Raw genomic sequence first — 25340 nt, 5'->3', positions numbered from 1 at the left:
TTTCTTTATTTCAGTGTGTTCCCTATTGTGGCGTTCATGTATATGTAAGGTTATAAATTGCGACTATATTCCTGTGTTGAAACGTGCCAGCCGTTAATGAGATATTTTGCAACAATCGAAAAACCTCGACCATTTTACATTGAAAACAACCGCGGATGTATATGGACGGTTTACAATGTCAGATTTTCTTACATTTAACTACGCTGCAAGTAGATCGCGTAGTAATTTCAATTAGCACGTGTTAACCCTACATCTATTTTTTTTACAAACATCTGAGGTTTCTTTCGATAAAAAATGGCCGAGATGCTTTGATTTATTTTGCAATATTTTTTTTCAAATTTGCAACCACAACCCTTTTAAATGATACCAAAATTATGGGGTCTTCAGGCATCTTACATACGCATATCTGTGGGTTGAAATCCTTTAGAGTATACAAAGTCTCCTGAAAGTTGAGTGGAATTATCTTCTTTCGTTTCCCTGTTTTTATTTTACTGAAGTTAGCCCTGTAATTATTTGAAGCAGATCTAACAAGTCATTGTTACTACCGATATAAGATAGTTATAATTATACTATCATTTTGCAGGTGATCCACCCTAATAATGATATGGTTATAGAAAACATATATGTTAAAACATATCTACAGTACAATTGTTTGTTGCAGTAAAAAAATCGTACGATATTTCACGTAGTGCGCATGCGCGCTAAGGTTGATTTGAAAGTGACAGCGGGCTAAAAAAGTGTATATATCAAATTATTATTTCACCGTTTGAAAATTGAATTATATTATTATTTTTTCCACTGGTCTATCTGTATAAATCATCAAATGGTTATACTAAATATATGCAAAAATACAAACAATTAATTAATACGATATCAATAAAGTTTGAATGAGCTGATTATAACTGTCTTAAAGCTAACATCAAAGTTTTGATGTCACTGTAACTATACAATGAAAAAGGGTTCTCGCCCAATTACTGTAGTCTGCTACTTTTTCCTAACTCATACAAGAAATTAATAGGCTATAATTTCTGATTGACCGTATTCAAAACCTGGTTTCGTCGCATTGTGGCGTTTCTAGTTTCTGTTTTTGATCAATTGAATAAAATGAGTTAAACATACTTCTGCATTAAAATTAAAAACAACATTTTCGCGCATCTATCATGTGCTGACCTACTAATACCGTCAAACCTCGTTGGCTCGAACTCCAAGGGACCGGCGAAAATACCTCGGGCCTCAGAAAATTCGAGCCAGTCGGGAATGTTTAGCTTCAGTTATAGGAAATCGATGTTTAAAATCTAGTTCGAGCCATCGATGAGTTCGAGCCAAGCGAGTTCGAGCCAACGGGGTTCGACTGTATATTGTGCCCTCACTCTCTTATAGCCCAGCCGGTACTCGCATAAATCGCTTTCAGCGTGCTGTCGTGCATGTCATTCTTAACAATTTACTGAGTGACAAAATACCTGACTGACGGAGTGCATAAAGGTACAAGTAGTGCCTTAAAACTTCTGTTGTATTTTTCTTCTTATTTTCCAGACATGTGGGTGCTAGGCCCGCTATATATAGCTGCCGTGCTGGCGGCCGCTCATGGACAACGGTAGGTGCTTTTCCTTAAAGGAACGCTCTCATAGATTTTCAAATGACACTATCACTCTTCAAATCAAAATTGTTTAAATATATATTTTTTTAATTTGATGATTATAATGATGATGATGATGATGATGATGATGATGAGGATGAGGATGAGGATGATGATACTAATGATGAGGTTAATATGCTGCTGCTGCTGTTGTTGTTATTGTTGCCGATGCTGCTGCTGATGATGATGAGGATAATGAGGATGAGGATGATGATGACGATGATGACGAGACCAATAATTATTATGACTTACAAGCTTTCTTTTCAAATTACACACATAATTGTTTTGTTCGTTGTTGAAACATATATATTTTACAACGGTCGTGAATCAAGTTATTACAATATTGTATTAATCACTTTCGTTTACACGACTTTATGCGAGCGTGTAAGTCTTGTGCTGTGGGTAAAAACCGAGCACCCGGAGAAAACCCACTTCTCCGGCTTGGTGACCATAAACGAAACTTTTGTTCGTTATGAAACAGTGTCAATGCAAGATAGTCCCTTTCATTTTATCTGGACAAGAAACAGTGTAACCAGACAAAGCTCCTATGATATAACAGAAAAGTTATTTTGGTAAAAGTTATATTTAATCATCTCATATTTATATAATGTCAAGACATTTGATTCTCTCTCTCAATCTCGTTTGTGGAGGATCAATATTACGTTGCTTATGTTTAAAGCTGCACTCTCACAGATTAAACAATTTGACAACTTTTTCATTCTTTTTTGTCTCAAAATCAGCTGATTTTGGCATTGGTTTTTTTCAAAACAGTCATATAGGACAACACACGATATAACAGGTTTCAATTGTTTAGAAAGCTGCCGAAATATTCATTTGACTAAAAGCGTTAGTAATGCAGCCGTCACACCGGACTGGCGTCCTTACTGCGTCCCTACGGCGACCCAGGACGTGGAAGGGACGCCATGGACGCCGTAGGGTCGTGGTGAGAACGCATCAAGACGCCGTGGGGACCCCAAGGACGCCGAAGGTCGCAGAGCGACGGCGTTTACTTTGGACATGTTCAAAGTAAACGCCGAGGTTCGGCGTCCTGAGCGCGTCCTGGCTCAGGACGCCGTGGGATCGCCCTGAGGTCGCCATGGTCGCCGTAGCATCGCAGTAGGAACCCGAACAACGCCAAAGGAACGTAGTACAGACGTGGTAGAGTCGCCATGTAAACGCGGAGAAAAGGATCGGGGGAACCAATGGCGACCTTACTGCGTCCTTACCACGTCTATGGGGTTCTTACCACGAGCCCATCACGTCTATGGCGTCCTTACCGCGATGTCAGGGCGGATATTTCGGGATTTGAGCTATTGTCCGCGACCTTACAACGTTCTCAATGCGTCTTTGCGGCGTTAATGGCGTTTCTGCGGAGTGCCTACTACGACTATTGCGTTTCTACGGAGTTTGCACTGCGTTCCTAGCGCGTTCCTACTGTTCGCCCTCGAAGAGCTATAAAACCCAATATTTCATCCTATCTTTATCAGTGTATTTCTCGTACTCACCATCATCAGGGCCGAATAAATGATGAACTTGCTCGCACTGCAACATATACTTATTGTCCAGCAGCAGCAGCAGGCAGCTGATCATGTCATAGCTGTAAAACTGATCAGACGGCGAAGGAGAAGAAGGGCAAGGTTAAGAAGATGCTGGGTTAGACCATGGCTCGGTGATGTCCGTTACATGTTAAAATGCGTGACCTCAACGGATGAGAGTAAAATAATGAATGAAGCTTTCCGAAAGAACAGTGGAGTTTTATACTCGCACTGAGGACGCCGTGGGAACGCCATGCACGCGGTAAGGTCGTGGTAGAAACGCTAAGAACGCAGTGGGGTCGCAGTGGGTTCGCCGCTGATCGCCGTATGGACGCCGCAGTGACGCCGTGTAAACTCAATAGAAACTCCAAGAACGCAGTAAGAACGCGGTAAGGTCGTGTTGGGAACGCCGTGTACATACACAGATCGCAGAGCACAGAACTCCGGTGTGACGGCTGACCGAAATCTGGATTTATTTTAGAAAATCATTGGCGTTCTCAATGCGACCATCGGCGTTCTCCAAAATATGACAGTTCAGGACGCGGTAAGGACGCAAGTCCGGTGTGACGGCAGTATAACGCTTTTTGCAATAAATATCAATTCTTGAACTCAAAGATGAAACACTTCAATATGATCTTTTGTCAGCAGTCAGGTATCGCTGGTTTCATGACATTTACGCAAAAAGTGCCTCATTTCAAGACCAAAAAAATGAATACTTGTCAAAACGGTCAATCTGTGAGCGTGCAGCTTTAAGAAATATACATTGCAGAATGTTGGTGATTGCTATAAATAATCCGACGATTTGAACACCACCAAGTTTGTTAAATTATAATGAAAGACAGTTTCACATTAAAATGATGGTTAATAGCAAGTTGGAAATCATACCTTGTCCAATTTTACTTAACTAAAAATAAATGAACGTGAGTGCTTGTGTATGGCACGGAAATCCTTAATCGTGGCTAAAATGACTATGTTTAGCATTTTTGCTCTTTGAGTTTTGACAAACTCCATTCGGAGCTCCTCTGTCATTTTTATCGAAAACAACCTCGGAGATATGCCGGTATATCAGTAGAAGTAGTTCGTAAAATTTTGAATTCTATCATGTATTAAATGTAGGGTTTTAGTTTGTATGTATTGATCTAAGTTTAAATTGATTGCCAGTGATGTAAAGTCGTTAAACTGCTAAAAAAATACTACGGGATCTACTTGCAGCGGACTTAAACATACTGATTTTCGAGTATATAAACCGTCCATATACATCCGAGGTTGTTTTCGATAAAAATGGCCGAGGAGTTCCGAATGGGCACACTCAACATAGATCATGGGTTAATGCCCTTTGAAAAACTTTGGGATAAACCATGAAAACCATATGGTTTCGGGGATGACACTCGACAAAAAGATACTTCTGAAGATAATAAATAAATAAAAGATAATATCAAATGTGAAAACGAGACTCTAAGATGTTGAATTTTGCTTTGTTATTGTCCTAGACTATGTGAGCATTTTAAAGGGAATGGAGTTTAAGAAACTTGAACGTTCTATTTAATTGTCACTCTAGTCTCAAATATGATCGGGATGTATTTGTTGTACAACTTATTAAAGCGTTAGTCACTAACATGTTTTCATGATCGTTCGGAATTTCTCTTCTAAAACCGTCTGAGATTTTGACAAAATAATCACCCGTCAAAACATTTCAACGTTGTTTTTAAAATTTACCCAAGAACAAGGTCAAATATTTCTGATACTTTCAGGTATTTCGCTATGATGCCAAACGAGGTACGAAATGACATGGATTACCGAGTTGACGTCACTTTGCTGACGCCACAAAATGCCATGGTGACGTTCGAAGTCAGCATCATGAATTCAGGCATGTCAGGTGCCCTCTGGTCGAGCCCTAGCCCGTCTGCATTTAACATCACCATTAGTAAGTGCATCATGAATTGCTGGTCCAAGTTTTGTGTTTTTAAATATCTTAAGAGTAACAGAATTAGGTATCATATGTCATATTTAATTTTAGCCAACTTATTTGCTTGAATTTGATTCAACGAAAATATAGTTGATCTTGATAAACTTTAAAATATTTAAGCTTTGCTTGATCCGATTAGAAGGAACTTAAGATTGCTTAAGAAACTGGACTATGGTTACAAGTTTAAAGGGTTAAAATTATTTATCAGTGTCCGTCGGAATGCAATATTTTGCTTCGAATGAACACTTTAAACAAAGATAACTTTACTATTTCTTCACCATTTAAAAGAAACAAAGTGCAGTCTACGCCGTTTACGGAGTCCAGCCTTTATTGTTTTACCAGAGTTTGATTAAGAGTTGAGATTCTTAAAACACTACGACAAAACTTTATACAATCAGCCGTCTGATTGACCACTGTCTAAACATTATTTTTGAATCATGTTTATCGAACTGTTTGAGGAAACCAAACTTCAATCAAACTCCCGTTGAAAAAAGAAGGTGGGACTCTTTTAGCGGCACAGACTGCCCTCAGTTTCATTGCAAATGGTGAAAAAATACAAAAGTCATCTCTGTTTTCCGACCACACTCGAAGCAAAATGTTGCCTTACGGCATTGTATTTATGATGTAATTTATCACGTGGTGTATACACATACACTGATTTACGTTTATTCAAGAGCAAACGGTTTTTGCTATATACATAATATTGTGCGTAACGCCTTGGCTCGGCTGGTTTTCATGTTTGATCCCCGGATTGGTCGCATTATTTTCGTAGCCTGTGACAATCACATTGTTTTCATTATTACAGATGGTGGTCAGATGACAGGAAATGGCGCAGTGAAGGTAAACATTACTAGTATTATCTGTACTTGCTACATCTATTTAGGAAATATACGCATCAGGGATCACTTATTCATTTTTTAGTTTTATATTTTGACAATTACCATGCATTGCCTCCCACTAGCGGATCCAGAAAGAGGAGTGGTTTCGCCCGACCAAATCCCCTCAAATTGTTCATATTTACAATCTAGTATGTGAATATCGGAGAAAAAGTTAAAAAACGCACTATTTTGGATTTATTTTTTCTGAAAAAATACAATTTGGGAGAGCCCCCCCCCCACCCGACCACCATTTTAAGCCATTTAAATTTCAGTTTTAACGGAGGAGCGAATGTCATAAGGCTGTGCCCCTTTGTTACGCCCCCACTAACATCAATTCCTGGTCTCCCCAAAGCCTCAAACATTTATCCCTGAGTAAAAGTAGCCGTGTTATATCCAGGCGCGTAGCTGCCTATACGCGGCTGAATCCACAAGATTCTAACAGAAAAAGAATAAGCCAAAGTTGCAGTATGCGTACTTGACATGATCCTAAAATTGTCCGTTTTCCAAAACTAAATAAAGCACGTTAGAATGCACCAGATTGCACCATTGGACATGAATAGAGGGCTAGCTACGCCCATGTTATCCAACGAATTCCATAAAAACTTGAGGCTAAATAAGTTATTTACGTAAGGCTATTCAAACACCGCCAAAAATGTGACGTCATACAAAGTAAGAACTACTTACAATTTATAGATTTTTTTAATATAAAAGAAGTCTAACTTCAACATTAAAACATTTATTCTAGAAACATGATAGTATTTATATTAGAATAATTTCTCATGAAAGTCATTTCAAGATCCAACAAACCATTGTTACATTACAAAATCGATTTGAAATACCAGATAAGTTATAAATAACCATGTTTAGTTTCTAGATCACGTACAAACTAGTGTCGACTACCTTTGTAAAAAAATCATAAAAAACTAAACTTGGTTACGTAGTGTCAGAAAATAGCACAATATATGTGCTACAATACTTTCGTAATAATAATACCAGAATCTTTAAATGACTCTCTCAAAGATCTTATATTCGCAACAAATGTTTTTAATTTGTTGAAATTTAGTGATTTTATTAGATCGTCTGATTTTTGAAGAAATGGCACTTGATTGTCGTCTTCGTCGTCGTCGGCGTTGGTTAAGTTTTGCGTTTAGGTCACTTACATGGAAACTATCAAAGCTATCACTTTGAAACTTGGGGAGCTTGTTCATCTAATACCCTTCTTCACATTGTATCCTAAAGATGCTCGAGTCTCACCTTTTTGTTTTTGTAAACACATAAATTATGATGGATTTGGGTTGATTTTGAGAATTGTACATAGCTTCTTCGATTTTTATTGGATCGATTTCATTTTTTTTCACAAACAATAAATGGATAATGCTTTCAATTTATCAAACGGGTTTTGGAGTCACACATTTGGAAGGGTAGAGGGAGGTTGGGGGGTGTTTTAGTACTGTCTGTTGCGGTGGTGGTGGGTGGAGGTTTTGGTGGTGGTAATAGGAAAAGCAAGCCAACCATTAATAAGCCGTATTTCAAAATCAACAACTCATAAGCTCATGTGCCAACCATATATTTTCCAGGTACCCTACTCCGTTCCCGCCGGCAGTAAATGCAAGGTCCAGCTCCGCTCGATCGGGCTTGGCAAGGAGATTATAGAGACACGGGATGTGGACATTGTCCGCCCAATCCCTCCTATCTTTATCCAAACCGATAAGCCCATCTACCAGCCCAAACAGATAGGTGAGTAATTAACGTCACACACTGTTCTATGATTTTAAAATTTAATCAAAGTATTTGTAGTAAGATGTCTGTTTTATATGAATAATCAACATCTAGTTTAAAATTATTCAGTGAAAATAAAATGTTGTATTTTAAAAGAGGACGATTTTTAAACAATGAATTTCTTTTGCTATGAATTGTGATAGTAAATCTTTATTTTCTTAAATTAAATATGCCAAAATTTAACATGACGTCATTGTTATTTGAAGACACAGTGCTTATTTGATGACAATGCTGATATATTGGAGTACAATTTAAAAAAATAGTACAGGCATAAAGGGACTCTGCCTTATAGTGACCGCTCAGTCAGCCGGACCAAAGACGAAGGGTGAGGTCCATTCAATGTTTGCGGGCCGACTTGGAGGTCACTATTATGTTCCGAAGTGATCTGCACATATCTTAAATTATACCGCATTCTGTGGCTTCCAACATAAGTATGAATTGTCTTCCTATAGGGAAAGACTATAATTTTGTAAAACGAGCAAATATATTTAATTCAGACAACAGTTGTGTTTAGACTGGTACTCTTTAAGAAATAATACACACCATTTCGGGTCATATGACATTATAAGGACAGGCCAGTCAGCCCCCGAAGTTGTGTGTGTGCGTGTACTGTCTCCGTGGCCTATTCGTTAAGGCGTCCGCCTACGGAGCGGGAGGCCGTGGGTTCGATCCCGGGCCGGGTCATACCGAAAGACGTTAAAAGTTGGTACAAGTAACTCCCTTGCCTGGCGCTAGGCATTTAAAGGGTTAAAGTGGTGTACCCAGTACTGGTTCAGCCCAGGAAAGTTATATCCCGTGTATCGGTGCTTTACACCAAGCACGTAAAAGAACCAAGAGGTCTCTTTGCGAAGAGTTAGGGTATAGCACCCGGATCTCATGTATCTCACTCTGTTTCTTCAAGTCTTCCAATGTCTGGATTTGCCTGCGAATTGCTGTCACTTCTATCTCATGTCACTTTTGGCATTGAAACACAATTTAAGTCGTGATGGCGTCACGGCGGGGTCAAGCCATAATGCAGACAATGGGCGCGGGCAGACCTTGATAAACTCAAATAAACAAACAACTCAACTTAATTCAACTCAACCCCGAAGTTGTTTATGGACCGAGGCGTTAGCTAACCTGCCCATATGGCCCATTGAGTGTCAAAATCAGATTCAAGATGTTTATGAATATGGAGCACGACTGATTGTTAAATTCACTGGAAAAGGTATAAACTGCTTTTACTGTTTGTTCTATTGCAGTGCGGTACAGAGTTCTGAGCGCAAATCCAGATTTAAAGATAAAACAAGAAGCTTTACAAGTCATCATCAAGGTAAGTTCAGTGTTAAGGCACAGTGCACCTTTTTGACAACCTTTTTATTTTTTTTGTCAAAGAATGAGCAAAGAGCGTCGGTGTAGGCCATTATCCTCAGTTATCATACATTGTCCGGCCTCATACCAGACATCGGAAAGGCTAGGCCTTGACCCACAACTACTATACCTCGTCTTAATTTATAACACACATCGGGAAGGGTAGACCTTGACCCACAGCTATCATACCTCGTCCCACCTCATACCACACATCGGGAAGGGTAGGCCATGACCCACAGCTATCATACCTCGTCCCACCTCATACCACACATTGGGAATGGTAGGCCTTGACCCACAGCTGCCATACCTCGTCCCGACTCATACCACACATCAGGAAGGGTAGGCCATGACCCAAAGCTACCATACCTCGTCCCACCTTATACCACACATCGGGAAGGGTAGACCATGACCCACAGCTATCATACCTCGCCCCACCTCATACCACACATCGGGAAGGGTAGGCCTTGACCCACAGCTGCCATACCTCGCCCCAACCCATACCACACATCAGGAAGGGTAGACCAGGACCCACAGCTATCATACCTCGCCCCACCTCATACCACACATCGGGAAGGGTAGACCATGACCCACAGCTACTATATCTCGCTCCACCTCATACCTCACACCGGGAAGGGTAGACCATGACCCACAGCTACCATACCTCGCCCCACCTCATACCACACATCGGGAAGGGTAGACCATGACCCACAGCTATCATACCTCGCCCCACCTCATACCACACATCGGGAAGGGTAGACCATGACCCACAGCTATCATACCTCGCCCCACCTCATACCACACATCGGGAAGGGTAGACCAGGACCCACAGCTATCATACCTCGCCCCACCTTATACCACACATTGGGAATGGTAGGCCATGACCCACAGCTGCCATACCTCGTCCCACCTTATACCACACATCGGGAAGGGTAGGCCATGACCCACAGCTACTATACCTCGTCCCACCTCATACCACACATCGGGAAGGGTAGGCCATGACCCACAGCTGCCATACCTCGCCCCTCCTCATACCACACATTGGGAAGGGTAGACCATGACCCACAGCTGCCATACCTCGCCCCACCTCATACCACACATCAGGAAGGGTAGACCATGACCCACAGCTATCATACCTCGCCCCACCTCATACCACGCATCGGGAAGGGTAGGCCATGACCCACAGCTACCTTACCTCGCCCCACCTCATACCACACATCGGGAAGGGTAGACCATGACCCACAGCTATCATACCTCATCCCGCCTCATACCACACATCTGGAAGGGTAGGCCAGGACCCACAGCTACCATACCTCACCCCACCTCATACCACACATCGGGAAGGGTAGACCATGACCCACAGCTATCATACCTCGCCCCATTTCATACCACACATCGGGAAGGGTAGGCCATGACCCACAGCTACCATACCTCGCCCCACCTCATACCACACATCGGGAAGGGTAGGCCATGACCTACAGCTATCATACCTTATCCCACCTCATACCACACATTGGGAAGGGTAGACAATGACCCACGGCTAACATACCTCGCCCCATTTCATACCACACATCAGGAAGGATAGACAATGACCCACAGCTACCATACTTCGCCCCACCTCATACCACACATCTGGAAGGGTAGGCCATGACCCACAGCTATCATACCTCGTCCTACCTCATACCACCCTTCAGGAATGGTAGGCCATGACCCACAGCTATCATACCTCGTCCCACCTCATGCCACACATCGGGAATGGTAGGCCATGACCCACAGCTATCATACCTCGTCCCACCTCATGCCACACATCGGGAATGGTAGGCCATGACCCACAGCTATCATACCTCGCCCCACCTCATACCACACATCAGGAATGGTAGGCCATGACCCACAGCTATCATGCCTCATCCCACCTCATAGCACACATCTGTAAGGGAAGGCCATGACCCACAGCTATTATACCTCGTCCCACCTCATACCACACATCGGGAAGGGTAGGCCATGACCCACAGCTATCATACCTCGTCCCACCTCATACCACACATCGGTAACGGTAGGCTATGACCCATAGCTATTATACCTCGTCCCACATCATACCACACATCGGGAACGGTAGGCCATGACCCATAGCTATCATACCTCGTCCCACCTCATACCACACATCGGGAAGGGTAGACCATGACCCACAGCTATTATACCTCGTCCCACATCATACCACACATCGGGAAGGGTAGGCCATGACCCCCAGCTATCATACCTCGCCCCACATCATACCACACATCGGGAACGGTAGGCCATGACCCATAGCTATCATACCTCGTCCCACCTCATACCACACATCGGGAAGGGTAGGCCATGACCCACAACTATTATACCTCGTCCCACATCATACCACACATCGGGAATGGTAGGCCATGACACACAGCTATCATACCTCGCCCCACATCATACCACACATCGGGAACGGTAGGCCATGACCCATAGCTATCATACCTCGTCCCACCTCATACCACACATCGGGAAGGGTAGGCCATGACCCATAGCTATCATACCTCGTCCCACATCATACCACACATCGGGAAGGGTAGGCCATGACCCACAGCTACCATACCTCGTCCCACCTCATACCACACATCGGGAAGGGTAGGCCATGACCCACAGCTATCATACCTCGCCCCACCTCATACCACACATCGGGAATGGTAGACCATGACCCACAGCTATCATACCTCGTCCCACCTCATACCACACATCGGGAAGGGTAGGCCATGACCCACAGCTATTATACCTCGTCCCACCTCATACCACACATCGGGAAGGGTAGACCATGACCCACAGCTACCATACCTCGCCCCACCTCATACCACACATCGGGAACGGTAGGCCATGACCCATAGCTATCATACCTCGTCCCACATCATACCACACATCGGGAAGGGTAGACCATGACCCACAGCTACCATACCTCGCCCCTCCTCATACCACACATCGGAAAGGATAGGCCATGACCCACAGTTACCATACCTCGCCCCTCCTCATACCACACATTGGGAAGGGTAGGCCATGACCCACAGCTACCATACCTCGCCCCTCCTCATACCACACATCGGGAATGATAGGCCATGACCCACAGCTATCATACCTCGTCTCACCTCATACCACACATCGGGAAGGGTAGGCCATGACCCACAGCTATCATACCTCGTCCCACCTCATACCACACATCGGGAAGGGTAGGCCATGACCCACAGCTATCATACCTCGTCCCACCTCATACCACACATCGGGAATGGTAGACCATGACCCACAGCTGCCATACCTCGTCCCACCTCATACCACACATTGGGAATAATAGGCCATGACCCACAGCTACCATACCTCGTCCCACATCATACCACACATCAGGAAGGGAAGGCCATGACTCACAGCTATAATACATCGCCCCACCTCATACCACACATCGGAAAGGATAGGCCATGAGAATCATAGAATATATAAAGGAATATGTAAAAAAATGCAAGCAAACACTGCAAAGGGAATCAACTCTGTATGGCTACAATCGTTACAAATTACATGTGTTCCCTTTTATCGGAATATGAAATAGCATTGACTTGAAAGATACTTTACGTCATCCACCAATTATATGGTTCAATTTTAAAACGTCCATCATATAAGAGGTCAAAGGTCACACCGCCCATGATAGAAGAAGTCAAGGGTCACACTGCCCATGATAACATATGCCAAAGACAGACCGCCATTGATATCGGAAACCAAATGTTAGACCGCCCATGATATTATATATCAAAGGTCAGACCGCCCATGATATCTGATATCAAAGGTCAGACCACCAATGATATCATATGTAAAAGGTAAGACCGCTCACGATATCATATGTAAAAGGTCAGACCGCCCACGATATCATATGTAAAAGGCCACACCGCCCATGATATCATAATTATGTCAAAGGCCACACCGCCCATGATATCAGATGTCAAAAGTCACACCGCCCATGATATCATATAAGGTCACACCGCCCATTACATCAGATGTCAAAGGTCACAGCGCCCTTGATATTATTTGTAAAAGGTCTCACCGTCCATTATATCATATGTCATAGGTCACACCGCCCATTTAATCAGATGTCAAAAGTCACACCGCCCATGATATCAGATATCAAAGGCCAGACCGCCCATGATATCATATGTCATAGGTCACACCGCCCATGATATCAGAAATCAAAGGTAACACCGCCCATGATATCAGAAGTCAAAAGTCACACCGCCCATGCTATCAGTTGGAAAAGGTCAGACCGCCCAAGATATCACATGTCAAAGGTCAGACCGCCCATGAAATCAATCGGAAATGGTCACAGCGCTCATAATATCAGTTAGAAAGAGTCAGACCGCTCATGATATCAGTCGGAAAAGGTCAGACCGCTCATGATATCAGTCGGAAAAGGTCAGCGGAAACTGTCAGACCGCCCATGATATCAGTTGGAAAAGGTCAGACCGCTCATGATATCAGCCGGAAAATGTCAGACCGCTCATGATATCAGTCGGAAAAGGTCAGACCGCTCATGATATTAGTCGGAAAAGGTGACACCGCCCATGATGTCAGTCGGATAAGGTCAGACCGCTCGGAAAAGGTTTGATCTCTCATGGTATCGGTCGGAAAAGTTCAGACCGCTCAAGATATCAGTCAGTAAAGGTCTGACCGCTTATGATATTGGTCGGAAAAGGTCTGACCGCTCATGATATCAGTCGGAAAAGGTCAAAGCGCTCCTATATCCGTCTGACCGCCTTCAGGATCGGAAAACTCAATTCTTAAAAGTTTCAATATATCTATTTGTTATAATAAATATAGATTATGAGTATCTACATAGCCGAGAGTGTAAGACCCGACCCAAGCGTAGGATGTTTTGCAGAAACGAGGTTTACCAAGTTTCCGCAAAACACCCTGCGCGAGGGTCGGGATGAACCTATCTTATACGAGCGGCTATGGCAGATGCTTTTTCTCCCACCTCAGTTAAATACAATTAATTATTTTTTGCTAGAACTATTTTTGCGTAGTGAAAGTAATTGTGTATGGATATGCGATAATTCGTGGTTGTCATGAATATGCGCGCAGTGATCCAGATAATGTTAATAATCAAATCGGTCTTAAATAGTTCTAGGAGAGTGAAGCATTATTTCTTGAAAGGTGTGTTAAAACTGTTTTATGGTGACATTTGAAGCGAGAAATAATTAATTAGCGTTCTAAATATTGCCATAAGACAAGGTTTCTATGATGCTACAGACGACAGTCTTCAACAAGGGAGGTATTTACAATGTGGCGACCATTAAAAAGGAGTTCCATACGAGTATTTTATCTTCGCCCGTGGGCAAGATAAGAATTTCTAGCATGATTAAATAAGTGGATCTACTTATCTGAGGTGGGAGAAAACTTATTTAGTTTTGCTTATTGTATTCAATTATAAGCACTTCATATTATAGATCACCCTCAAAAGTTAACAACGATGCTGTTAACAGCGTTGTTAATTTAAACAAAAACCTCAACAATCGGCCCATCGTTTTGAAACGCCCCAGAATTGAAATACATGTATACTGATGTACATGTCCGTGGCATTGATGTATTGGATACTGTCACTAGTATTGCCATGTTTTAGTGCACAATCGAACGAAGACAAAACGTCTTAGTAATCAAATAGTTAAACTTCCAATTTCTGTTTCCAGGACGCCAAAGATAACACAATCATGGATAAGACCGCGGATCCCACAGCAGGTAATAACAAAGAAATTCCGAGTGTAGCATAACATGACTAGATCATTAATTTTGGTACATATTATTCTTTCTTCTTAAAAATTGAATACAGTCGAACCCCGTTGGCTCGAACTCACAAGGACCGGCGAAAATACCTCGAACCTCGGAAATTTCGAGCCAAGCGGATTGTTTTACATTCAGTTTAATAATTCGTTTTTTTACATCTAGTTCGAGCCAACAAGGAATTCGAGCCAACCGAGCTCGAACCAAAGGGGTTCGACTGTATTGCATAAGTTGAAACAAAGGATCTTTAACATGTGGATTTTTATTTTAAATTTATGCCTTCCGGTGGATTAAATAATTATCAGTGAAGAATATTCGTTCATATTGTGAAGATATCAAAGATAATTTTTTTACTGTTACTAAAAGTCACTTCTTATTTGAAATAAAAAGCACGTTTTTCTGTTTTTGTCATTTCCAGGAAATGCCATATTCCGTCCTTTTTGGTCACATGCAGAAAATGACAGTTTTTTCCTGTTTTTGTCACTTGTAGGGAATGCCTGACGAGAACTCGATATGTCTCTCTAAACATCAAATTCTGGCAAACCGGCTTTCTTAACAACATAAGCCATCATTAACGCAGTTTTAAATAACAGCAAAAGGTTACCAATATGCAGATACATACATTACGGCCAATAGCACACAATTTCTATTACTAATATGATAATCTGTAAGGATTATACAGGGAACATTCATGGACCCATGTCTCTTGTCACGTGTTTATGTTACAACGAAAAATGTGCGCTTTTGTTATCCAAATAATACTCATTCATGGGAAGGTTTCGCATGCAAATGCCTTAAATGAATCTGTCGGTTCTTCATTTTTAATGAATTTATTATTTTTCATGTAGTTAGTGTAAAATATTCTTAATTAAACAGTTATTTCAATTTTAAAAATTATGTTCCAAATTTTCCCATAATTTAAATAGAGCCAGTTTTCCAATTGGAAAAGCTTGAAAAAGCCATTTTCCAATGGGAAGGCCATTTTCCAATGGGATTCCCATTGGAAAAGTTGACTTTAAATGCCAAAAAAACATATTTCTTAATCAAATATCAAGAATAAAAAAAATATTTTATAAGTATTACCAAACCCGTTTCAATAATACAAAAACAAAACAAAAAAAACATTGGGTGAAAAACAAAGAAATAAAGTTTGCAAAAATTCCGGATTTGCAAACTTAATCCGGATGATGTTACTGTCTAAAAGCTGTGCGCATTTATGTTGCGGTGTTTCAGACAGAATTAGATGAACGGAAATTATTCTGACCATATTTAAAGCTACACTCTTACTCCCAAATAAAATTTACCACAATTCATACAATTGTTTTAATATACCAAAAAGGATGAATAAATGTCGAAAACAATGGTTCTTATTAAGAATACCGATTTTGATTTGAAAGAAAGGTGCAAAAAACACGGTATTTCTACCTTATGAGACGATAGTAGATCACAGTAAATCTTTTGGCACTCACCAATCATTTAATATTTTTGTGTGTTCAGTTATTTAATACACGGATACAATCTTGTTATCAGTATCAAATATTTTCCATAAATGCATTATTGGGTAAGTAGTAAAAGGATTTTTTACTCAAAATTTATGTTTGTTATACGTATGTTTGTAATGATTTTGAATAAGAATGTCACTTTAAACTTCGTCCTTATGTTTTTAGTTTTTGACATACATTGATTCGTTTCCTAATACAAGTTAATGCTGCACTCTCACAGATTGAACGTTTTGACATTTTTTTTATTTTTTTTGTCTTGGAACAAGCCAATATTTGCGAAAATGCATGTAAACCAGTTTTATAAGACTGCGTCCAAAAAATAGATCCCAGATCTTAATATTTAAGTTAAAAAATTGATGCTTTATGCATTTTTCTTAAACCGTTACTAACGGTTTAAGCCATAAAACATTACTTTTCGATCGAAAATATGCGATCTGATTTTTTGTTAGCAATCTTTTATCACTGGTTTGCAGATATTTACGCAAATATTTGCACATTCCAAGACAAAAAATAAAAATGTTGTAAAAACGATAAATCTGTGAGAGTGCAGCTTTAATGCGTTCCCTGGACTTAAATATTTTATGACCATGGGCACGGAGCATTATGTTTATGGACGGGTTTCTTCTGCTTGTTGGTCTTAAACAGCAGTTTTTTTTAATTTATATCTTTATTTTACATGAAGTACCCTCATTTGTTGTGTTTAGTGTCAATAGGAGATATTTATATATTATCATCTCAAGACACACCTGTGTTCGTCCTTACTGTTTTTTCAACCCACTAATACTAGTTCGTTTTTTTTTAAATACGCGGGAAGGTATAAAAAAGAACGAAATATCAGGGGCGTAGCTAGCCCTCTATTCATGTTGGTTCATAATTGTGCCAGAGGGGTCCGGGGGCATGCCCCCTCGGAATTTTTGGGAAAACATGGTTCAATTTGATGCAATCTGGAACATTCTGATGTGCTTTATTTAGTACTGGAAAATGGCTAGTTTTAGGATCGTGTAGTCAAATACCCATACTGCAACTTTGGATGTGTGTTTTTGTCTGATTCATATTGATTCAACTGCGTACTCGCGAAAAGGCAGCTACGCGCCTGATTATGCGTTGAAAAATTTAAGCTGTATGTATCAGAATGTAGCGTATTGATGAAGCAAAACTTATAGTCATATGTCTGATAATAAATTGAAGACTTCGAAGTCTCCATGGCAACATCACTGAACTAATACCGCCCCAAATCTCAATATTTATCGTATACAGTCGAACCCCGATGGCTCGAACTCCATGGGACCGGCGAAAATACCTCGAACCTCGGAAACTTCGAGCCAAGCGGGAAAACGTACGTTCAGTATAAAGAGATCGGTCCTTAACATTCAATTCGAGCCAACGAGAATTTCGAGCCAAGCGAGTTCGAGCCAACGATGTTCGACTGTATATGATGTGAAAATAATTGAATGTTTATCTTTCTGTCGACTGCTAAATAATTGATTATAAGTATCAATTCAAAACCAATATGTGTAGTAGATATTACTGAAATATGTACAAAAAGTCATGTAAGTTTCAAGTTAATATTTGATTTGTTACTTAGGCATATAGAGTTAAAAAGGTGCACGAACGCCATCACAAAATAAAACACAAATTAAACATTGTATAACTAAGGCAAAAAAAAAATGTTTGTTTAGGGTAACCTTCCCAAAATGTTTAGGTAGGGTAGGTAGGGATTTTTTTTTAATAATCTGTCGTAAGTACATTACTGTCATTGCCTGACTTTGTTTTATCATATAAACAATAATTCTGTTCGTCCAATTAGCATTTATTCGCCCTTCGTAACTCTCTATTCGCTAACGAATATTTTTTGGCTTAGAAACGGGAAAACATAGTTAGGGTCGGCGCATTTTTAAAGGTAGGGTCGGATTACCCGAAACTGACATATTTTTTTAGGCCTAAGAACAGGTGTTTGTTTAACCTGATCCAGAATAGTTTGAACTGATTGTACATCACATCAGAAAAATGTTTGATTATTTCAGCTGATTTTAACGGTTTGGTACAAGACTCTTTCGAGCTGTCAGATGATCCTATCAAGGGAGTTTACACCATAAGTGCATCCACAAGTGTGAGTATTACAATCCCGTCTACGAGGGTCGTCACAGAATGTTTTATTAGATCACAGTGGGACGCAACCACTTGCACCGAATTTTTAAACTCATTTTTTTTTTGTTAAAAAAAATCCAAAAAAAAATAAAATCTTATAATTCCTTTTTTGAAAATTGCAATGCCAGAAATGTGAAAAATTATTAAAAATAAACTTTGTACTGTCTATATGTTAGTGTATATATAAACAGTACAAAGTGCATGTTTATGAAAAATATTTCAATATTTTTTACATATCTGACATTGTAATTTTTAGATTGGAATCAGGTTGAGATGAACCTATCTAAACTATCTAAAACGAGCGACCATGTAAGGTACTTATAAATCCCCGAAAAAAAAACTCGCATGCAAATACATTGATGAATGAAATTAAAGTCAACATGAAAGTCTGTTCATACAAGAGAACGTTACAGCCCGAATACGACCACCTAAACACATGCATGTCATTATACCATGAATGTATATGCAGTATGCCATTGTGAACAAACACCGATTGTGACCTTGACCTAAGAGGCATGGCCACGGTTTTTACACCCTGCACGTCATCTTATTTTTTATATATAGATGTCAATTTGACCCCAAATACAAAGGTGAATAGACATCGCAGATAAAGAAACATTTAATCATTCGGAACTCCTCGGCCATTTTTATCGAAAACAAGCTCGGATGTATATGGCCGGTTTACATACTCAGAAATCGGTATGTTTAAGTCCGCTGCAAGTAGATCGTGAAGTAATTTAATTTAGCAGTTAAACTTAATGACTTAACTCTTGGGAATCTTAATTATGTTTGCAATAATACACTTCACTGGCAAACAATTTAAACTTTAATCAATAAATACAAGCTAAAACACTACATTTAATTAATGACATAATTCAAAAATTTACGAACTACTTTTACTGATGTTTCGGCAAACATCCGAGGTTGTTTCGGATAAAAATTGCTGAGGAGCTCCGAATGACATTTAATTGGTTTTAATGTGGAATGGTAATTATGCTTTACCTACCTCCATTAAAATCAACTTTTAAAGCTGCACTCTCACAGTTTGAACGTTTTGACATTTTATTTTATTTTTTTGTCTTAGAACGAGCCAATGTTTGGGTAAATCCATGGGAAGCAGTTATATAAGACAAACAATTAGATATTTTATGCATTTTTCTTAAACCGTTAGTAAGCCATAAAACATTATATTTTAAACGGAAATATGATTATCTGCGGTCTGATTTTTTTTGTCAGAAATCTTATATCTTTGGTGTGCAGATATTTACGCAAAAAATTGCACTTTCCGGGACAAAAAATAAAAAAAAAGTTGTTCAAACTGTGAGAGTGCAGCTTTAAGCAGCAGCACTCGTAGAAAGCTATCATAAAGGTAACCGCTGATCGCAAATATAACGTTAATTTACTTAAAGATTTATAATTATATCTTACTGCAAAAACAACTTATTTAATGGTTATACGCTATTTATGGACAATATGTGTGTATGCCCGAGGGCTCTGACTTGTGGGAGACTTATTAAAGCGATACATATCCTGAAACTATAGAAATACATCTATGTAAGACATTGGTTCATGTAAATGCTTTAGGGCTATGCCTGATATAGTACCGCCTACATGCAATTGCTTTTTGTCTATTTGTAACTAACTACTACATTTTGTACATGAATACATAATTTACAACGTCTATATGGTAAACAAAAAGGGAAGTGTAAATCGGCTTCAACGCCTACGTAGTGTCTACGTAGACGCAAGATGTTTACTTGACAATTTTAAGTGCTTACTTTCGGTTTGATTCCCGGCCTGGGCGCATGTGAGTTTGGTTTGGGGTCAACATGCCGGACAAGCGGGTTTTATCCGGGTTCTCCGGTTTCCCCCACAACACAAGACCACACTCTCGCGCAACATCGTGCCAACGAGAGTGACTAAGTATAAGTTTTCACAACTTCCTTCTCAATCGTTGTAAAATATATAAATTAAATGTTAAAACTGAGTGCTTACTTTTAATTGACAAATGTGTTATTAAATTAGCTACGTACAGTATTAATTATATGGTACATAAAAGACCATTGAAAGCTAACTCGCCATTGGAAGCTAACTTAATAATAACACAAGATCAGTATGCATTTGCCATAAGCATATAGACGCATGCAAATAAACGAATATACTTGTACGAAGTGAAAATTAAAAGAGAACCAGGAACTAGCAATACTGGTACCCTGCGACTGAAATCTCAAACCAAAACGGACACCCAAAATACTGGTTACCTTTGCAAACAAGAGATATTACTCTTGTGAAAAAAACACAACTTCTTCTTCTTCTTCCTTCTTCTTCTTCTTCTTCTTCTTCTTCTTCTTCTTCTTCTTCTTCTTCTTCTTCTTCTTCTTCTTCTTCTTCTTCTTCTTCTTCATCATCGACTTCTTCTTCATCGACTTTTTATGTTGCGGTGTTTCAGACAGAATTAGATGAACGGAAATTATTCTGACCATATTTAAAGCTACACTCTTACTCCCAAATAAAATTTACCATAATTCATACAATTGTTTTAATATACCAAAAAGGATGAATAAATGTCGAAAACAACGGTTCTTATTAAGAATACCGATTTTGATTTGAAAGAAAAGTGCAGAAAACACAGGTATTTCCTTATGAGACGATAGTAGATCACAGTAAATCTTTTGGCACTCACCAATCATTTAATATTTTTGCGTGTTCAGTTATTTAATACACGGATACAATCTTGTTATCAGTATCAAATATTTTCCATAAATGCATTATTGGATAAGTAGTAAAAGGATTTTTACTCAAAATTTATGTTTGTTATACATATGTTTGTAATGATTTTGAATAAGAATGTCACTTTAAACTTCGTCTTTATGTTTTTAGTTTTTTGACATACATTGATTCGTTTCCTAATGCAAGTTAATGCTGCACTTTCACAGTTTGAACGTTTTGACATTTTATTTTATTTTTTTGTCTTAGAACGAGCCAATGTTTGGGTAAATCCATGGGAAGCAGTTATATAAGACAAACAATTAGATATTTTATGCATTTTTCTTAAACCGTTAGTAAGCCATAAAACATTATATTTTAAACGGAAATATGATTATCTGCGGTCTGATTTTTTTTGTCAGAAATCTTATATCTTTGGTGTGCAGATATTTACGCAAAAAATTGCACTTTCCGGGACAAAAAATAAAAAAAAGTTGTTCAAACTGTGAGAGTGCAGCTTTAAGCAGCAGCACTCGTAGAAAGCTATCATAAAGGTAACCGCTGATCGCAAATATAACGTTAATTTACTTAAAGATTTATAATTATATCTTACTGCAAAAACAACTTATTTAATGGTTATACGCTATTTATGGACAATATGTGTGTATGCCCGAGGGCTCTGACTTGTGGGAGACTTATTAAAGCGATACATATCCTGAAACTATAGAAATACATCTATGTAAGACATTGGTTCATGTAAATGCTTTAGGGCTATGCCTGATATAGTACCGCCTACATGCAATTGCTTTTTGTCTATTTGTAACTAACTACTACATTTTGTACATGAATACATAATTTACAACGTCTATATGGTAAACAAAAAGGGAAGTGTAAATCGGCTTCAACGCCTACGTAGTGTCTACGTAGACGCAAGATGTTTACTTGACAATTTTAAGTGCTTACTTTCGGTTTGATTCCCGGCCTGGGCGCATGTGAGTTTGGTTTGGGGTCAACATGCCGGACAAGCGGGTTTTATCCGGGTTCTCCGGTTTCCCCCACAACACAAGACCACACTCTCGCGCAACATCGTGCCAACGAGAGTGACTAAGTATAAGTTTTCACAACTTCCTTCACAATCGTTGTAAAATATATAAATTAAATGTTAAAACTGAGTGCTTACTTTTAATTGACAAATGTGTTATTAAATTAGCTACGTACAGTATTAATTATATGGTACATAAAAGACCATTGAAAGCTAACTCGACCATTTGAAGCTAACTCGACCATTTGAAGCTAACTCGACCATTTGAAGCTAAGCTAACTCGACCATTTGAAGCTAACTCGACCATTTGAAGCTAACTCGACCATTTGAAGCTAACTCGCCATTGGAAGCTAACTTAATAATAACACAAGATCAGTATGCATTTGCCATAAGCATATAGACGCATGCAAATAAACGAATATACTTGTACGAAGTGAAAATTAAAAGAGAACCAGGAACTAGCAATACTGGTACCCTGCGACTGAAATCTCAAACCAAAACGGACACCCAAAATACTGGTTACCTTTGCAAACAAGAGATATTACTCTTGTGAAAAAAACACAACTTCTTCTTCTTCTTCTTCTTCCTTCTTCTTCTTCTTCTTCTTCTTCTTCTTCTTCTTCTTCTTCTTCTTCTTCTTCTTCTTCTTCTTCTTCTTCTTCATCGACTTCTTCTTCATCGACTTCTTCTTCTTCTTCTTCTTCTTCTTCTTCTTCTTCTTCTTCTTCTTCTTCTTCTTCTTCTTCTTCTTCTTCTTCTTCTTCTTCTTCTTCTATGAATGCAGGTACACATATGATTGTAGCACATGTACACTATGCACTGATATTATTCCAACAGCTATTTTTTTGCTGTGTCAGAAACATACAAGATAATTATACAAATACAACATTAGCTTGTCAGAAGGCGCTTAGCATTTCCACGTAGGCACTTTCCATACAGACGGTCTAGTGAATTTTTCAACTACATGAACCGATCCCCTCCATATGACACTTTCTTTTATTCACGTGGAGGCATACTCCAAAACAGCGGTTCTTACCCTTTTGTTTTTCGTAAAGTACGCAGTGCCACCATACGTGTCATGTGATAAAATTCAAGATCACGTGAAGTATAAAAACAAATGTCATTTGAAATATGGTTATATTTTTATCTTTTTAAACTACGTTATTTTTTATGAATCTTAAAAATAATTGCACAGAACGTTTAAAAATCTATTTTCAAAAAAAATGTTAATGCAGCTGAAATCTAGCTATTACTCATGGTGGCATGTATCTAGTCAGTGGAGATCACAGTGTAGGAGACTGAAGAGGAGGTTGCCTCGCATTTCAAATGTCTTTGATTTATGTAACGTTTAAAGTGTCATGCAGTGCTGTGAATGTCACATACAAAACTCTTGATTTAAAGCTGCACTCTCACAGATTGAACGTTTTGACAACTTTTTTATTTTTTTTCTTGGAACGAGCCAATTTTTGCGAAAATCCATGGAAACCAGTTATGTAACACTGCTGACAAAAATAAGATCGCGGATTTTTATATTTAAGTTCAAAATTGATGTGTCATGCATTTTTCTTAAATCGTTAGGTTTAAGCCATGAAACATTAATTATGGAACGGAAATATGAAAATCTACGATCTGATCTTTTGTCAGCAAACTTTTATCATTGGTTTGCAGATATTTACGCAAAAATTTTCTCTTTCCAAGAAAAAAAATATTAAAAAGTTGTAAAAATGATATATCTGTGAGAGTGCAGCTTTAAACAAGTTTATAAACGGCGTTATGCCTCCCTCCTTTGATGAGGGTGTATTATCATTTTTGCTTAAGTGACTAAATCATTAAAAAAAATCACCCTCATAAATTGATACATTTTGGACATTTTAGATTTCATTATGGAATGATTTGATTCCTATAAAAGATGTGTAATAAAATATGATATTTCATTGGTACAATGTCTATAATTATTGGTATTATATCCATTTTGAAAGGAATGATCTGGTTGCAAAATGACCTATCAGGCAATTGTCTTTTACTAAGGTATAAACTATCAAAGTCTGCTTATATCGAGTTTAATGCTTTTATAATTAATCAGAATGATATTTCAGGACGTTGTAATAAAAATGGTTTGTTAATATCAAACCCTGAGTGTATAAGAGTTAGGTAAGGATATCTAACTCGGCTTTTTCATGTTCTTATTGTGAAGGTAAATGTTCACATGATTACATGCTAAGCATGCTTTATGTCAATTATATTATAATTTACTAAACTGTCAATGAAATCATTTATGTCACCCCCGCATTGAGGGGAGGAGACATATTGTTTTTGCCCTGTCTGTCAGTCCGTCAGTCAATCCGCTGGTCACACTTCGTTTCTGCTCATTCACTTAAGAACGCTAAGACCCAGGAACTTCAAACTTGGTATGCAGGTTGATCATGACCAGTAAATGATCACTATCAATTTTAAGATCAGAAGGTCAAAGGTCAAGGTTAAGGTGGCATTGAGGTTTAAAAAAATGGTCATGACCAGTACATGACTTCTATTGATTTTAAGAGCAGTAGGTCAAAGGTCATGGTCGCAGTGACCTTGAAGGGAAAACAGTTTCCAATAATGACTAAAGAACACTTGAACCTAGGAACTTCATACTTTGTATGCCAGTTGGTCATGACTAGCAGATGACCCCTATCGATTTTGGGATCAGAGGGTCAATGGTCAAGATTGCGGTGACCTTATGGAGGTGAAAAACAGTTTCCACAGGGAATTGATAAAGAATATATGCACCTAGGAACTTATACTTCGTATGCCAGTTAGTCATGCCCAATTGATGACCCCTAATCAGTTTGGGTTCAGAATGTCAAATAAAAGGTCTCCGAATAGGTCGCAGTAACCGTGAGGTAAAAAGAAATGGTTTCCGCTTAATAACTAAAGAACGCTTTCACCCAGAAACTTCATATTTGGTATGCAGGTTGGTCATGAACAGTAGATGACCC

General features: G+C 39.1%; 1 protein-coding gene across 4 annotated transcripts in view; it reads left to right on the top strand.

Moving 5' to 3' along the window:
• Positions 1–25340, top strand: part of LOC128242140 (pregnancy zone protein-like) — a 364302-nt gene that overhangs the window by 14318 nt on the left and 324644 nt on the right. For all 4 annotated transcript variants that reach the window (XM_052959201.1, XM_052959199.1, XM_052959197.1 and 1 more), the window contains exons 2-8: positions 1534–1594; positions 4923–5095; positions 5943–5977; positions 7593–7752; positions 9036–9106; positions 14874–14922; positions 18491–18576. In XM_052959201.1, coding sequence (XP_052815161.1) covers positions 1536–1594; positions 4923–5095; positions 5943–5977; positions 7593–7752; positions 9036–9106; positions 14874–14922; positions 18491–18576 — 633 coding nt within the window. In that variant the 5' untranslated portion in view covers positions 1534–1535. The remainder of the gene's footprint in view (positions 1–1533; positions 1595–4922; positions 5096–5942; positions 5978–7592; positions 7753–9035; positions 9107–14873; positions 14923–18490; positions 18577–25340) is intronic.

Source organism: Mya arenaria, chromosome 8, assembly GCF_026914265.1.
Source record: "Mya arenaria isolate MELC-2E11 chromosome 8, ASM2691426v1".
In the NCBI taxonomy this organism is placed as follows: domain Eukaryota; kingdom Metazoa; phylum Mollusca; class Bivalvia; order Myida; family Myidae; genus Mya; species Mya arenaria.
Note: the sequence above shows the minus strand (reverse complement) of the source record. Positions and strands in the feature narration are given on the sequence as shown.